This window comes from Bos grunniens, chromosome 10 (assembly GCF_055505025.1).
Source record: "Bos grunniens cultivar Pamir isolate PY7600 chromosome 10, Bosgru_T2T1.0, whole genome shotgun sequence".
Classification (NCBI taxonomy): domain Eukaryota; kingdom Metazoa; phylum Chordata; class Mammalia; order Artiodactyla; family Bovidae; genus Bos; species Bos grunniens.
The window spans coordinates 44840770-44857666 of record NC_141174.1 but is presented as its reverse complement, the minus strand read 5'-3'; the positions used below and the strand labels follow the sequence as shown (position 1 = coordinate 44857666).

The following is a 16897-nucleotide window of genomic DNA, read 5'->3' as shown; positions in this document are numbered from 1 at the left end:
GAGATGTGCTGGACTAATGACATGATCTCTCTAGACTTCCAGAATATCTCCAAAAAGTTATCTTCCACATATGCTGGGATGGGTGTTGGTGACAGGAGCCTGTAAGTCCAGGTGAATGATTTTACACTTAGGGTGGGCCTGTACAAGTCTAACAGGGGAAAGGAGGTGGTCTGGGGAAAGATGACCTCCCTTCAATCAATTGTCCAGATGCTGCCAAATATCTTGACATAATATTTGACAAAATGCATATGCATAAAGATATTGTATATACATTATGCTCCACCATGATGGATGGTAAGGGATAACCATGCTCAGGATCACGAAGGAACTTCTACTTACATACACTGCAGAGATGGGGAAATGAAGTCCTAGGTTAATTAAATGATATATAGGCCCTCTAAATTTATCTTCTAATAGTTAAGTGAATACTCATGGAAATGCCACCTTTAAAGCTACTTCAAAAACACAGGTAATGATAAGTTGATTAGTAATAAATATTTGATTTAATAGATTCTATATACATTTGACCTAACTATTTTGCAAGCTAAAAACAGTGCTAAGTTTTGACAATATCCCATTATTTTGCTTTAATACTATCAACAACTGCAGCACAGTCACCATCAAGTCCTGACCTTTTTCCTTCTTCCTGCCAGGGTTTGCCTTTAGCCCTGGGACAACAGTATCTTGGGGCTGCAGGGAATACTCTGTGTAGGATCCAAGATTTCTTAGGGGAGAAAGCAAGAAAGAGAGTAAATGAGAGCAGAAAGGAAAAAGCCTTACTTAGTGGGGCATGTCAGGGACTCTGCACTTGAATATATTTGCAACAAATCTGAAGGGAAAGGAGAAAGACAACTGAGAAACAGAAGTGTTCTTCCCTTTGGCAACATGGTAACCAAAACATGTATACAAAAAACAAAAAAAAAAGAAAACTGTATACATTTTACCCAGTGCTATGCTGATGGTAGATGCATGAACCAGCAACCTGGGGACAGGTGAGATAGGGGAAAATCTTGATTTATAACATTTATCAATTTCCATGCCATGATCAATTTCAAACTACCAACAAGAAGTATGGAACTTCTTAGTTGGGAAGAACTAGCGAGTTGGGGAGAGATGTATAATAGCATACCACGATACAGTATTTCTGCCAAAAAAAATTTGTGCCAAAAACACAATAGGTGCAAATAATCTCAAGAGTACGAAAATGGCAAAATGTATTTTTGAGTATTACTTTTTTATATATAATTATTTAATTGTAAGTGCATGCCATTTAATTTTTAATAATGGTTGTGCTTAGCAACCAGTTTTCAAGATTCTTGATAATTTAATAATGGTGAAACCTGTATGAGTTGGCTCCAACATACCACACCTAAAGGGAAAGAAAAAAAATCAAATAGTAGTTACTACTTTTTTTTTAATAGATAGGGAAATCTAGCAGAAAACTAAAGAATCTTTGCGATTTCCAAAATTCAATATGCTCTGCTCATTATTCCCTCAAAAAGTATAATAAAATATTCTTACATCTTAAAGGATTTTATTTTGTTTTTTTTTCTTTTTTTTTTTTCAAAAGATTTTAGAGCTAGAGATGTAGGCACTTACAAGTAAATATCTAATTTTATTGGGTTGGTCAAAAAGTTCATTTAAAGGTCAAAAAAGTTGGTTGAAAAGATATTACAGAAAAACCCAACAGACTTTTGTGGCTAAAGAAAGGACTTTCTCTCCAGTTTCTGTGCCTTTTATAAACTAACTAGAATTATGTATGAGTTGTTTTCCCATTTATTTATTTTATTGCTATCAAGCAACTCAGGAACACTCAATTACTTAGTGAATTCCTCTGCCTGAGTCAGCAACTCCTTTAGCTCCAGGTGTCATCAAGACGAAGGACACCACCTTTACAAGGCTCAGGATTACAGAGAAGAAAGAGAAAGAACTGGAAGGAAAGGAGGGGGAAGAGGAGGGAGAGGGGCCTAAGGCAATGTCAGAGGGCCATTAATTCTAGCCTTAGGCACTGACAGTAATCAAAGAGCTGGTGCCAGAGGCTGCAGTCACAAATGTCCTTAGCTTAACATGACACTGTTGGCTGCTGGAAAAAAGATTCAAGCATCTATCAGCCAGTCATCGAAGTTGTACTTTCACAGGCTTTGTCCTTGAGATGACAAACTCTGGATAAATAATAATTCACATTTTTTCCTGATGTTTGCAAATGTCTGGATGGATCATGCCATGTGAACAAAATCTACATAATTATCTTGAACGTTCATATCTCATCCTGTGATCTTGTTGCCCTAAAGACAAAGCAATAAATGCTTCTAAAATCTGCCAAAATAATGTAATCGTGTGTAACAGATAACCTTGAAGTGCAATTATTACTGTTTTACTTAGAATGTACTATTTGAAAAGCTTTCCTCTTATAATTTAAAAATTTCCCATCATGGCTGGAAAACTTTAACAGTTTTATAAAATGTTATCCATAGAGTGATGTTAAAGACCGAATGTATGTGCAATAATCAGTAAAAGTAGCTAATTCATTTTGCTATGCATGAATCTGGCTTAAAGCTATATTTGTGGGTGAATAAATATTTCATACTTATTTGCTAAAGCTGTGTTTATGTATCATAATGCTGTCTTCTTTTTATGAGGATGACACCACTGATCTTCAACCAGCAGGGCATTTGCATTTAGTGACTTTTCTGGAACTAAGGGAGAATTTGTGCCAAGCTGGTCACATTTTCTCACTCAGTGAAAGATTGGCAATACTAACTTCTTATGTGGTCAGGAGAACACTTCTGTTGTATTTAGCCTAACTCAAAGCTAAGCATGTAAACAGAGGTAGGCCTCTATCTTAATCACAGTTACAAACACATTTATATATTAAGTTCCTTTCAATGGTTAAAAAAAAAGTTCACATAAGAAAGCAAGATAACCCAATATGAAAATGGTTAAATCATTTTTGATTGCTGTCACCGACTAAGATCTGCATAAATCCATTGGTGCAAGTCGCCAGAGGTGTCCAGGGACAAATAAAGCAGTTGCATATGTTAAAAAATCCAAGACAAATATGTAGCACTAAAAAAGAATAACAGTTAAATTATTAGTTGCTTGGCTAATGGAAATGAACAACCTTTGATAAAATGGTCCCAGTGAAGAAGAAGAGCTTCTGTTTTTAAATTGCTGCCGTGGGGAAACTTCGCCTCTTTTTATGGAAGTTTACCTTCTGTCTCCTTCAACTCGCTTTTTACGAACTAGATGAGAAAGAAAAAAAGGTTTGAAAAGACAAAATGAAGGAGAGGGAATATTCCTTAAATTTCAGACAAACAACAATAATCACACAGAATAGCAATCCCACACGCTTGAGGACAGTTATCAAAAATTTCAATAATTATCCATGGCAACACATGGAAATGATCGAATAGCCCAGTGCTTTGTGGAATTTACATTTAAATAAAGCTATATCTGATAGTTGGGAACTTGAATCTTAGAGCTTTCCAATTTCAACGGAGTAGAAATCTGAAACAAACCCATGAGACGGTGAACCTCTCCTGTTTACTTATCCACAGCACGTCTTCTCAGCTTCTGTGAAACTCAGTCACCAACTGGCTAAAACTAATTCCCTAGGATGATACATTCACAATTCTGATTTTGAATTGAAGACCAGGAAGAGCTGCAAACAGAAGTTTAAAGTTTCTAAACCTGTTTTAAATGGAAACTTCAAAATAGCAACCTCCAAGGAAGGCGTGCTGAAGAAGGGAATGGCTACCCACTCCAATATTCTTGCCTGGAGAATTCCATGGACAGAGGAGCCTGGCAGGCTACAGTCCATGGGGTCGCAAAGAATCGGATACAACTGAGCAAAACAACAACAACAAGGAGGGTGTTATTCAGGTGTCAGCAAACTCAGAGATTAAGGTTCATTTAATCCAGTGTGAGTGTGTGAGTGCTCAAGTCACTTCAGCCTCTGTGCAACTCTGTGGACTGTAGCCCGCCAGGTTCCTCCAGTCTCCTCTGTCCATGGGATTCTCCAGGCAAGAATATTGGATTGGATTGCCATGCCTTCTTCCAGGGGATCTTTTCAACCCAGGGATCGAACCCACATCTCCTGTGTCATAGGCAGATTCTTGACCCACTGAGCCACCTGGGAAGCCCCCTGTAATCTGGTACTTAGTAACAAAGGAGCTAGCCTGACTGCCTATCCCAACTTCTACAACCTTCTTTCCCCTTTCACATCCCTACCTGCAGGCTCCTCTGGTGGGCAGGAAGAGGACTGCTCTAATCTTTCTGGATTTGGCAAAAAAAAAAAAAAAGTGCCTTGGGCTGTGCCCTATCTCATCTCCTCACTTTACATAATTCAGACTGCTCCTGCCTCAGATGCAGAAAATCTGACAAAAGCTATTCCCATGATTGCTGCTCTTGGGCTCAGGATCGCCTCTCCATTTCCTCTAAACCTCCAGTTTTGCCTATTTTTCTTTGTTCAGAGGAGGACCTTCGTGTTTTCCCAGGTATCTTCTGACTGCTGCTCTAAGCATTCCCGTTTGCTGCCCACTGCGCCTCACCCTTTGCACCTCGGAGGTGAGCACCGCCGTATGCCCAGCCACCCTCTGGGTGCCATTCACTGCACCTTGGCTGGGCTTCAGGGCTGAGGGTAAGCATGTGTGGGCAGGGACCTGCACACTAACGTTCACCTGCCTCTGACAGTTCTAACCCTTAGCTTCCACTTTGTCTACCATCTGAACCCTCCCCAAGGTCAGCAATGTACTTGGTGGGACACCTTGTCCAGTTTCTCTAAGGCCTGGCATTCTGCCCCATACCTCTATTGAGGACTGAAGCCTGTTATTGGCAGGCTACTTGCCAAGTGGACTGCTGGTACCTGGATGGTCTTTTTCTACACTGTTTCAGGTGGCTAGGATGTCCCCAGATCAAGCCTTCCCAATCGGTGCCATTCTTTTTCACTGTGGTTGACCAGGACATTCCCCATCTCATTCTAACATAAGTCACAAAAGAGTGGGTAGGAGGAAAGATAAAAGAGGGACTAACTGAAAAAGCTACTTCTGAGTTTAACCGTTATAAAACATAGCTCTACTAGGTCATTTCACATGTAAATCACCAAGGTATCAGACATAACCATACTTACACACAAGTACAAAAACACAGGAGTCAAACATAAATGAACTGGGAATTTCCATGTCACTGTGTCCACTTTCCGGTGTAGATTAACAACAGAGGATGATTACACATAAGAAGTAAGTAAAGGAGAAATAAATATACAAAGGAAACCAAGTAAAAATCAAAGGCTGCTTGGGAAAAAAATTTTCTCTTGAAAGAATGCCACGATAAAACGTAAACACTGTAAAGATAATGTGGATTCCTATGACAATGTAATAATATACTTCCGATGAAGGGCTGACACCAAAGGCCAGTGGAATGGTTATCTATCTGTGAGATGTTATATCTGAAGTGGAGAAATGAATGGCCATCCTGCTCTTGTAATTACTAACAGCACATATTATGCCTGCATTACCCAGGTCATTATTCTTTGTGATGGCAGCTGCCACTCTTGTTCGTGGTCCTTGCTTGGTAAACTGATATCCAAACTTGAGGATCCTGGAATTCTCCTCCAGCATCTGGGCAATTTCCATCTCCACGGCTGTTCCCAACTGCTGTCTCTGATTGCAGATGTGGACACAAACAGAAGATGGCCAAGAAAGAAGAGGAAATAGTTACTCACATTAACTATGCATGGAAAGATGTACAGCTATTTGTTGGACAAAAAGGCAAAAGTCTCAATTTGAAACAAAGTCACTTGAGATATTTTCTCTCATACACCTGTTCCTTGTTTAAAAGCAAAATCCAACAGGCAGCTGAATCTGCTGGCATGTTAAATTGAAAAGACTAGGCAAATTATTTAAGAAAGAAATGACAATTCCAGATATAAAATTAAAGCAAAATTAACATGTGGTGTTTCCACTTTACCCCAGTATCTGTTGTTTAAACAAAGGATTTTTTTTTTTTTAATAGTGACAGTCTTATAGCAATCAATCCAGTTAAAAAATCTTCTATTCTGGGATCCATATCCAAAGATATCTGAAGATCATCAACTAGATGGGTGGCCATTCTCTCAGAACAGAGTCTCAGTAGAAGATCCTCAAGAGGTTTTATTAGTGTGGTTTGAACCATGGCCAGGTGAATTATCAAACACTATCAAACACTAAATGGGTTATTGGGCTACAGAAAATTCTCTGTTTTTTTAAGTGGTGGAAAGAGTATTTTTGCTTTTGCTTGTTTTTTGAGAAACAGAACAATAATTTTAAAAGTAGGGTTTAAAATGGGGGCATGTAAATATAGGAATCCACAGATAAATTTAAGGAACATAGTACATTTTTTCCATAGTCTATCATTAATTTTTTTAAAAACTACAAAGAAAAGACAAAAAAGTATATAAAATAAAAAGCTCCCTTCCACCAGACTCCCAATTCCCATGAAGAAAGTCAGTTTGGCATGTAGTCTTCGAAACATTTTCTGTGCATTCATGTCCGTGTAATCACATGTAATGTCTATGTTTTCTTCATATAAATGGATTACACTAGAGTATTATTCTGGGTTTCCCTGGTGGCTCAGACGGTAAAGAATCCGCCTTCAATGTGGGAGACCTGGGTTCAGTCCCTGGGTTGGGAAGATCCCCTGGAGAAAGGAATGGCTGAATGGCTACCCACTCCAGTATTCTGGCCTAGAGAATTCCACGGACAGAGGAACCTGGCAGGCGACCCACAAAGAGTCAGACTGGACTGAGCGACTTTCACTTTCAGCATATTATTCTAGGGTTTTTTATTTTTCATTTAACATTAGGAACATCATTTCATGTGGGTAAATATATGTTTTCCTCATCCTTGTGAACAACTGCATAGCATTCCATTGTAGTAAGTGATCATACTTGATTTAGCTACATCCTACTGACTTACACTGCTTTCCATTCTTACAGTTCCAAACAAGGCTGTGGTGAACTTCCCTTGTACACAAAGTACCAATATGTCCTGGGGCATTTCTGCCAGTGTGCCTGTAGGGTACATGATAGTTGGCTCCAAGAGGAAGCATTTTTCAAATGTTGATAAATGATTGACTTACCCTCAAAGGTTATGACAATTTGTACTCCTGCTGATAGGGTCAGAAAGTTAGTTTTCCCTACTCTAGCCAACATGGAATATTATGAATCTTTTTCATCTTTTTCAATCCAAGGGGTAAGAATGTATTTCACTTATATTTAATTGCTTTAACTTGCACTTCTCAAATTATGACTAAGAACAATTAATTTTCTTATGCATTTGTATTTCTTTGGAAATTACCAACCTGTCATTTGTATATTTTTCTCCCAGCTTGTGGTTCCTGTTTTTAAAATTTATACATTAGGAAATTAGCTTTTTGTCAAAAATGATGAAAAAATTTTGCTCAGTTTGTCTTTTGACTTTCCTTTTGATTACAAGACCATTTTTCATTTTCATATGGTCAAATTAGTGTCTCTTAGATTCTATGTCATGCTGAGGAAACCTCTCCACTTCTGGTTTCTTTCATTTGTTTTATGATTTCATATATTTTAATATTTAAATCTTCATTTTACCTGGAATGAATTTTAGCAGAATGATTAAGATATAGCCCCAATGTCATTTTGTTCCAAAATGCTGGAGAGTCACATTGTAAATCAACTATACTCCAATAAAATTTTTTAAAAAATGCTAGTGAGTAGTCCCACCACCTTTTACTTAATTTGTTCCCCTACTGAGTTAAAATGCTACCTTGCTGCAAAATTCTCAGGTGTACTAGGCTGTGTTTCTGGACCCTATAGTTCTGCCAAGACTATGTCTGTGCCTGACTCACGCAATTTTGATTAAATGTATTAAATTACATATCAGTTAAATACATTAAATTATATATTATTATAATACCTTTTAAATATAATACTATATTGAAACATATATTTTAATATATATACCTTTTAAATTTGGAAAATTTAAGTACTGAGTACATGAGGAAGAAAAGTTAGTGAAGGAATTTCTATGTCCTAGGCAAGTTCTAAGGATTAACTCTGCTCCTCTTTTTCATCCAGCAACCTATCAAACGAGTTTTTCCTCAAGAAAAGAACAAAATGTGATACTTCCAGTCAGACAATAACAATTCTGGATATCCACAACATAGAGATTAGTGTGCTCAGCAATCGGCAATGTAAGGTTATGGGAGGGAGAGGCAGCAAAAATGTTAAGAGATACTGACCTCAACGCTTCATGAGCAACTTTAGCTCATGACACGACGCCATGAACTGTAGCCCACCAGGCTCCTCTGTCCATGGGATTCTCTGGGCAAGAATACTGGAGCCGGTTGCCATGCCCTCCTCCAGGGGATCTTCCCAACCCAGGGGTTGAAGACCCAGGTCTCCCGCATTATACAGGTGGGTTATTTACCATCTGAGCCACCAGGGAAACCCACACTTTGGAAAAGCAGGACTGGACTAGGAGTTGAGACCTAGGTCAGGGCTGCCGTAGTTACGACTTATGTGCCCGGGGTACGGCACAGGTGCTAAGGGTGGAGGTAGCTGACCAAGGAGGGTGACATAAAGTCCCTCTCTTTCCTTTCACAAAGCTTAGGCATCTGGAGTCCTAGATTTGGGTAACACACAGGTTGGGCATGCGATGGTGTATATAAAGGACATAAGATCTGAAGACAATTATATTGGGAAAAGGGCATATAAAAGAAGGTGAGGAAATAATACAGCATAGAGCATCTTTCTCAGCCTGAGTCTTTTTTTTTTTGTTTTTCTTTTTTGAGATGTCTTGTGTTATATAAACCTAGGGCAATAAATGGGCACCAAAATTTCTTATAATTTGGATATATTTCTCTTTTTTTAAGTCACTAAATACAAAGAAAAAGAAACAAAATTTAAGCATACGGTTCTTCAGATCACCTTTTTTGAAGTGACCACTTTTCTCTACGCAGATTCATTCAGCAGTTACCCATCTGTTTCACTAATACGCATCACTGATTGTTCTTCTCACAGGGGCACCTGATTCAATCACAGCTTGTTTACCTGGAGCCTAGCCACGGCAGCCACCCCAGTGCAGGATTTTCTGCAGGCCTTAGCTTTGGTGGAGGTGCCTGCTGCAATGGTGCTAAATTGGTCTCAGCTGCTGCTCCTGCCTGAGACACTGTCTTAGAGATTATTTTATTTCAGACCCTTCATCATACAGATAAGGAAACTGAGGTCTGCTTCTAACAGTCTATGCTGCCGCTGCTGCTAAATCGATTCAGTCGTGTCCGACTTGTGCGACCCCATAGACGGCAGCCCACCAGGCTCCCCTGTCCCTGGGATTCTCCAGGCAAGAACACTGTGAGTCAACAATAAAATTTGGATGGAAGACAGGTTTTGACTCTGAATTTCCTCCTTCTGGAAATAAAGCAAATAATTTTTCCAGACAAGAACTTAATCCTCTTGTCACAAGTGAAGAGAACCCATTTCAGAGGCAAATTAGGAAATGAAAGTTGAAAAAGGACACAAGTCCCTTCTGAGCTGACTAAGGAGGAGGTGGAGGTTGATGCTTCAGTGCAAGTTTGGACATTGTATGTCAGGGTCTTCTTCACATGCATTAAAAAAAAACCCTTTTATTTATTTATTTATTCTGGCTGTGCTGGGTCTTTGTTGATGTGGGCTTTTCTCTAGTGGTGAGCTTTTCTCTACTCTGTGGTGAGTGCTGCTGCTGCTGCTAAGTCACTTCAGTCATGTCCGACTCTGTGTGACTCCATAGACGGCAGCCCACCAGGCTCTGCCGTCCCTGGGATTCTCCAGGCAAGAACACTGGAGTGGGTTGCCATTTCCTTCTCCAATTCTGTGGTGAGTAGAGAGGGGCTACTCTCTATTGTGGTCCACAGGCTTCTCATTGCAGTGGCTTCTCTCGTGGAGCACTCTAGAGTGGCTCTAGAGTGTGCAGGCTTCAGCAGCTGTGGCACATGGCCTCAGTAGTTGTGGCTTGTGGGCTCCAGAGCACAGGGTCAGTAGCTGTGGCACATGGGCTTAGTTTTTCCGTGGCAAGTGGGCTCTTCTTGGACTAGGGATCGAACCCGTGTCTCCTGCATTGTCAGACAGATTCTTTACCACTGAGCCACTAGGGAAACCCCCACATGCATTCTTAAAAGGTACTCTAAATTTTCAGGATTTCAGCTCATTTACTAGGTATAAAGTTTCTAGATTTAGCAAATAAAAATACAGGACACGTGGTTAAATTTGAATTTCATAAAATAACAATTTTTCAGTATGAGTACATCCCAAATATTTCATGGGACACACTTGTATTAAAAACTCTTGTTTATCTGAAATTCCAATTTAACTATATTTTATCTGGCAACCCTAACTAAGTAGTATTAAATATCTTAAGAGGAACTAGAAACAGTATCTGGGACATTATTTCAGATGAGGGGTTTCACAATGGCCTAAACCAACACAGAAAGTTAAACCTGCTTTGGAACAAGGTATCCACTTCTGTCTTAGCTCTCCTGGAAACATTTACCAGGAGTCCTCTTAACTTCTTCCTGATACTAGTCTATTTGATACACATCCCTGAACCATCACTCCTTTTTACTCCCTTCCTATTTCCCTCTTGCTTGTCTTCCTACTCTCCACCCCTTCATGATTTTCTCTTAATTGCCTAGCAGCTGGACACACATCAGGATACAAGGAGTGAGCTTCCTGAGCGGGTACGGCCACATGTGCACATTCCTGAGGACTCACTCCACATCTCTGCACAGGAAAGCTGTTTTGATGATGCAGCCCTCTGGGGAGGGTGAGACTGAAAGGGTGCCTGTCTCCTGGTGGGGCTCCCCTGCTCCCCTGGCAACAAGCCTCAGGAGGAGTCTAGGAATAGATTAACCTACCTCTAATTAATTAATTCAAATTAAATTTGAATTTCAACTAGACAATGAATAATTTTTAGTACAAGTATGTTTCAAGAAATATTTGGGATGTACTCATATAGCACTGAAACAGCCCATGTGTCCTGGAGCCAAATAAAGGAGAGGAGAGCTATTCATGGGTCTTCCGTGGCTTTCCAAGCTTAGGTGATAGTTTCGGGTGGTGTCTAGACCAGGGATTTTCCCAGAAATGCAGAGGACACTCCCCCCCCTGCCCTTCCCATCACCCCACAGAGGGGATGCTTGGAGCACTAGTCTCCCTGTTCGCTCTTTCTGGTCCATTCCAGGGTTCTTTATTCCAACTATATTGTGTCTAGACCTTTCAGATTTCCTGAATCCCATGGCAGACACATCTCTGCAGCCAAAGGGACAGGGTACGACATCATGCTGAGAACAGAGAGTTGTTGCTTGCAGGCAGGAGCCAGCTGAAGCCGGTAGAGCAACTCCAGAGACTCTGTAGGCTGAGGCTGGGAAAAGAGGTCTTCAGTGTACAGGAGGGGGTGTCTCCAGGGAAAAGCAGCTTGCTTTGGCTGCCTGGACCCCAAGAAGTGCTGCAGCAGAGCTGAGACTGTGATCACACTGTGGGTGTGGCCTGTCACTCTAAACCAGGCTGTCTTCGAGAATCCCAACTCCTTTAAATAGGCTCTATGGTCAGCACCAGACAGGAGGAGCCTGGGATTGCTTCCTGGCTCTGACAGCCTCCAACCCAGGGCAGGGAGGCTGTTTCTGGGTGTGGCTACTCTGCTTTTTTTCCATAGTCCCAGTAAGAGGCAACAGCAAGACTGGAGCAGGACTGCGCCAAGGTTCCTACTAACAGGCAAGGATGACAAAGGCCGAACAAAGCTGTTGTCAACACCTCTGCCGGTCTCCTCTCTCTTTCCTCCGGTGCCTGACCAGCCCAGGGCTGGCTCTTTCTGTCCCAAGCTGCCCCACTAGACGTTGTTTAATTATTAAAACGTTCTCCCACTCACCCTCCACAGGCCAGAAGCTGTCCTAATTACCAGGAAGCCAGAATATCAAATTAAACTTTTTCACAGAACTTTGTCAACTCCCTCCATTATGGTACTCCTCCCTTTCACATGTACCCTGTGAGTTAACTCACCTGGTTGTCGATCTTGATCTCAATCAACGTGTCATTTTCCTTCAGTGCTTCTACAAGAGCCAGGATCCCAGCACCAGTGATGAAATTGGATTCTATGTTTAGACTTTTCAAGGTCTTGTTTACTTTTAGCATATCTGCAAAGGCCTTATGATGTGAAAAAGAAATAACCTTTAGGGTTTCTAAAGATTTATTTACCAAACTTCTCGCCACCACATTAAATATTTTTTTACAGTACTTAAAGAAAACCTTAGTTAAATCATACCTTCAAGTAACAAAGATAATAATTTAAAAATGCAATAAAAATAGTTCGGTTCAGCAGCTCAGATTTATAAATTCCACATACTTGCAAAATTTAAAAAAAAAAAAGATTGTTGTTGTTTAGTTGCTAAGTTGTGTCCAACTATTTTTGACCCCATGGACTGTAGCCCTCCATGTTCCTCTGTCCATGGAATTCTCCAGGCAAGAATACTGGAGAGGGTTGCCATGCCCTTCTCCAGGGGATCTTCCCGATTCAGGGATCAAACCCACATCTCTTAAGTCTCCTGCACTGGCAAATGGGTTCTGTGCCGCCTGGGAAGCCCCAATTAGGGTGTCTCACTACAAACAGGAACAGGTGGATCAGCGAGAGCAGGTGGAGGGCACACCAGCTCTTCCTGAAGCTTCCCTGAAAAAGAGCAACTGCCTGTACAGCCATCAGTGAGAAATCTCCCAGGAAGAGGCTCGGTGAGGGTGCTGGGTCCCAAGAGTAAAGCAGTGCAGAAATGGAGGCACCCCCAGATCTTCCACCAGATACAGAGTGGGAGAAGGGACAGGAGAGATGGCAATGCCCAGGATGGAAATACACTGAACCATGTCCCTCCCAGAGGGAAGCCCTCCCAACTTGAGCAGTTGCCAAGGACTCCCCGGTTGCCTGCTAGCTTCTCATACACACACTACAGAGAAGGCGGCTCATCAACTCATCTGCCTGCTTACAAAAGCACTCACTCATTCGTTCATTTATTCACTCATTCACTTAGAAAAGATTATGTGTCAGGCTTCTGCTTTGTGCTAGCTGTAGAGAAAACAAAAGTCCTGTTTTAGGGAGCTTATATTTCAGCAGGAGAGGCGGAGTCAATAATTACTAAATAAAATGTATGGCCTGCCAGATGGTAACAAATGGAGAAATCTAAAGGGGCTTCCCTTTTAAGGGATAGGTCTTTTGGTGAACCAGATCTACATAACTGCAGCGGAAATAGTCCCAGTTTACACAAATCAATTTTGTTCTGTATTTGGAACTATGAACAGGCAAACAATGACTGCTAGACCTAACAGGAAAACCAACATCAGGAGAGAAAAGTTGAGTTCACGAAACAGGTCAGCATGCTATGCAGGGAACACAGAATATTCAGAGAACAGAAATATGTAAAACTTCTAAATGTTATCAATTCTCTCCACCTTGCCCTACTTCAAAATAAGACAGAAAGAAAATAGAGAAAGAAAAAATACTGTGATCTGCTCACAGAGAAACAAGAATCAGACTGCCATTAGTCACTAGACTTTAAGGCCCATAGAACAGAGGCTTTAATATATTTATACAGCCAGATAATTATAAATGCTAGTGATAAGTTCTAATTTTTTTTTTTGGTGTCAATCTATACACCTAACTGAATATAATGAGACAAAGTATATAAAGCTCAAAGGTGTGAAACAATAGAATAACTACAATTTAGAGCTAGAAAAGGAAGATGAAGTAGAAAGAAGAGAGAGTAAAGAGTTGCCCAATATTTTCTAATGGAGAATCAAAAACTATCTGAGATAATAAATCAAAAATAAAAGTGCATATGTATTAGTGCATTTCTACCTGGTTGCACACTAGAATGACCTGGACGCTTTAGAAAAATATACCAGTGCTTGGGCCCCACCAGATGAATTAAATCAGAATCTCAGACTGTGGCCTAGACAGCTGCTTTGTTTTGCTTTTTATTATTGTAGTTGATTTTTTTTATTATTATTGTAGTTTATTATTGTAGTTGACTGCATTTTTCAAAAGCTCTTCAGTGACTAATGTTCAGCCAGGATTCAAAATCACTTTAATTGAAATCATATAGACAACAACAAAAGGAATGGAAAACAAACTGCTAACAGTGATTGCTCTCGGGAGAAGAACAAGGAACTGCTGAACTCTGTTTTTATGACAGAAAGGACAAGAAGAAGGAAGAGAAGGATTTCAACTTGGGACAAGAACAGGTTTTCCAACCTTGAGACTATCGACATCTGAGGCTGGAGAAGTCTTTGTTGTGGGAGGTATCCTGTGTCTTGTGGGAGGTTTAGCAGCCTCTGAGACCCACAAAATGTCAACAGTACCCTCCCAGTCATGACAACCAAAAATATCTCCAGACACTGCCAAATGTTCCCTGGAGGGCAGAATCACCCTGAGTTGAGAGCCACTGGACTAGAAGAATAATCCTGTGTATTAGTCAAGCACTTGTTTGAACTACAAGGAAAGCTCAAGGGTTTGCATTGATGTTAGTGTACACCATGTAAATTAAAGTGTATTTATTCAGTGCTAGGTCTTTAATTAGAAGTAAATGTACACATTTTAATTAGAGCCCCCAAAAGGAATGTATCAGGTCTTTCCTTATGGATTCTCCAAGCTTTGGGATTTACTTCTGCTATTAGAATAACAAAATGTCAGAGCAATTAGGCCTTTATAAAAAACTTGCAGGACCTATTGGCAAGTAGCCACGATCTTGCCAATTTCTTTTAAACTGGAGAAAACACTTTTCTTATACCGAACAAAACAGGGAAGAGAGACCCAGCCAAACACAAGCCTGGGCTCCAGGCCCAGGTTCACTGAAGTTCAGCAAATATTTGAGCATCTATTACATGTGCTGGGGATAATAACGTTAGTGAAACCAAGACTAGATTTCTTAAAGGTTATATAAATAGTGTAGAAATACATTTTTAAAGAGAAGGTTTGCTTTCTGTACTTCACAGTGTTGTGAGGAAATTGCAGTTTCCTGCTCTGTCCAAATCTGTACCCTCGCAGGCGGTAGCCACAGGACTCACGTGGCTATGGAGGCCTTGAAAAGTGCCTCTTATGAACTGAGATGTGTGTAAATATTAAAATGCATGGGATTTCAAAGATGTAGTATGGAAAAAATACTGCAAAAGACCTCATTACATACACATTTTGAAATGATGGTATTTTGGATATGGTGGTTTAAATAAAATATATTATTAAATTTAATTCCACCCATTTTTTTTTAATGTGGTTACTGGAAAATTTAAAGGTCCATGTGTAGCTTACATTTGTGGTTCTCATTTTATTTTTATTTGATAGTGCTGTCCTAAACTTCTGATTTTTATGTGGCATCCCTATTAATAACAGCATTAAAAAATAACATATTTGGACCTTTTCTCTACATTGGCATTCACTAGTGTGGCAAGTTTCATTAACACTCCCTGCTATAGGAGTGATTATATGGAAATACTTGGAGCATGGTAAACTGAATTTGACTACAGATCACTTAAATTTGCTTCCTGGCTTGGTCACAAGCTGGGTAATCTTAGTTAAGACACTCAAACTCTGAGCCTCAGTTGCCACATCTGTAAAATGGGGATAATGTCATCTCACATCCACATATTTTGTCTGTATTCACTATAATCCCACAAGTATTTTGTAGAGTCTATTTCTGAACCTTACATAGAAAAGAGTCTCCAAGCTCTTGCTTTAATGCTGATTTGTAATTCTCAACACTGAGTTGTTCAGCCATAATCACAGTCTGAATATCTCTGCTGCCTGTGGGATAATCAACCAATCTTCAACCTATAGAACAGTTCTTTCCTGACGATAGCATAGCTGAAAGGGGAACCATCTGGGGTCAGCAGGTGAGGGCTGGACCTTGTGAAGCCATCCAGGTATAAGGCTGAAAGAGGCTTTTCTTTTCATTCTAAAGGATAACAGTTATTCCTTGCAGTTGTATGGTGTGCTTGTCACAAGGCGTACATGCAATACATAGTTGTTGGATTGAAAACTAGATCAAGCAGATTATTATATTTGATATAATAATATATATCTTAATATATTATTAATACATTTGGGCCTATATTATATTTTATATAATAATATATAATATAAATATATTATAGATATAATGTGTGTTAATGTATATTATTAACATATTGGGCTATGTAATGGATATATATATTATATTAGTCCATTTAGCAAGGTATCTATTTGACCTAGAGTAGAAATTAGATTATTTACTAGTGCTGACAGTAAACTATGAACTAGTTGTATCCCTGCCATTTTACTGTAAATATTATATTAAACATAAATTATAAATCATTTATTTATCCCTTTAGTTATTTACATACGAAATGCACTGTGAATGTTTTTGCTTAACTGAAAACAAATCTAGTAAAGGGCAGAGATTACACACAAAATCATGCACAGATAAGAACCCCTAAATTGTTAACTTTACCTCGCCAATGATCTAGTTCTGTTCTTTTTCTATTTCAATGATAGGCTTCAAATTCAAAACTGCTTTCAACCTACAAATTTAGACATGTAATAATTGCTGGTGAAAACATTGTTCTGTAGCTTAGCCCCTTTCTTACATGAGTGCTTACTTCACATTTGCTGTCGTCATCATGGAAATACTGCCTATTGCTCAGAGGTTAGAGGGCACATCCATTCATTCATTTAACAAGTATTTTTCAATACTTGTTTTTCAACATCTACTCTGTACCAGCACCATGGTGGATAGCATTACTTTCTTGCTGTCCCTTTTTAATGCTATTTTAAATCTTCCAAAAGACATGTTACTTTAAATCAAATCATCAAGTCGAGAAACTTTTATTTTTCAAGTG

The 16897-nt window shown here is 39.7% G+C and overlaps 1 protein-coding gene across 4 annotated transcripts in view; it reads right to left on the bottom strand.

The window, feature by feature from the left end:
* Positions 1–2846: 2846 nt before the first annotated feature.
* The window catches only part of TMOD2 (tropomodulin 2), a 48189-nt gene continuing 34138 nt past the window's right edge, over positions 2847–16897 (bottom strand). For 2 of the 4 annotated variants that reach the window (XM_086320944.1, XM_086320946.1), the window contains 4 exons: positions 12044–12187; positions 5516–5660; positions 3212–3242; positions 2847–3066 (listed from right to left, as the gene is read on the bottom strand). In XM_086320944.1, coding sequence (XP_086177070.1) covers positions 3039–3066; positions 3212–3242; positions 5516–5660; positions 12044–12187 — 348 coding nt within the window. In that variant the 3' untranslated portion in view covers positions 2847–3038. Of the gene's footprint in view, positions 3243–5515; positions 5661–9963; positions 10105–12043; positions 12188–16897 lie in introns of those variants that run through there. The other 2 variants (XM_086320945.1, XM_086320947.1) reach the window with 2 other exon arrangements.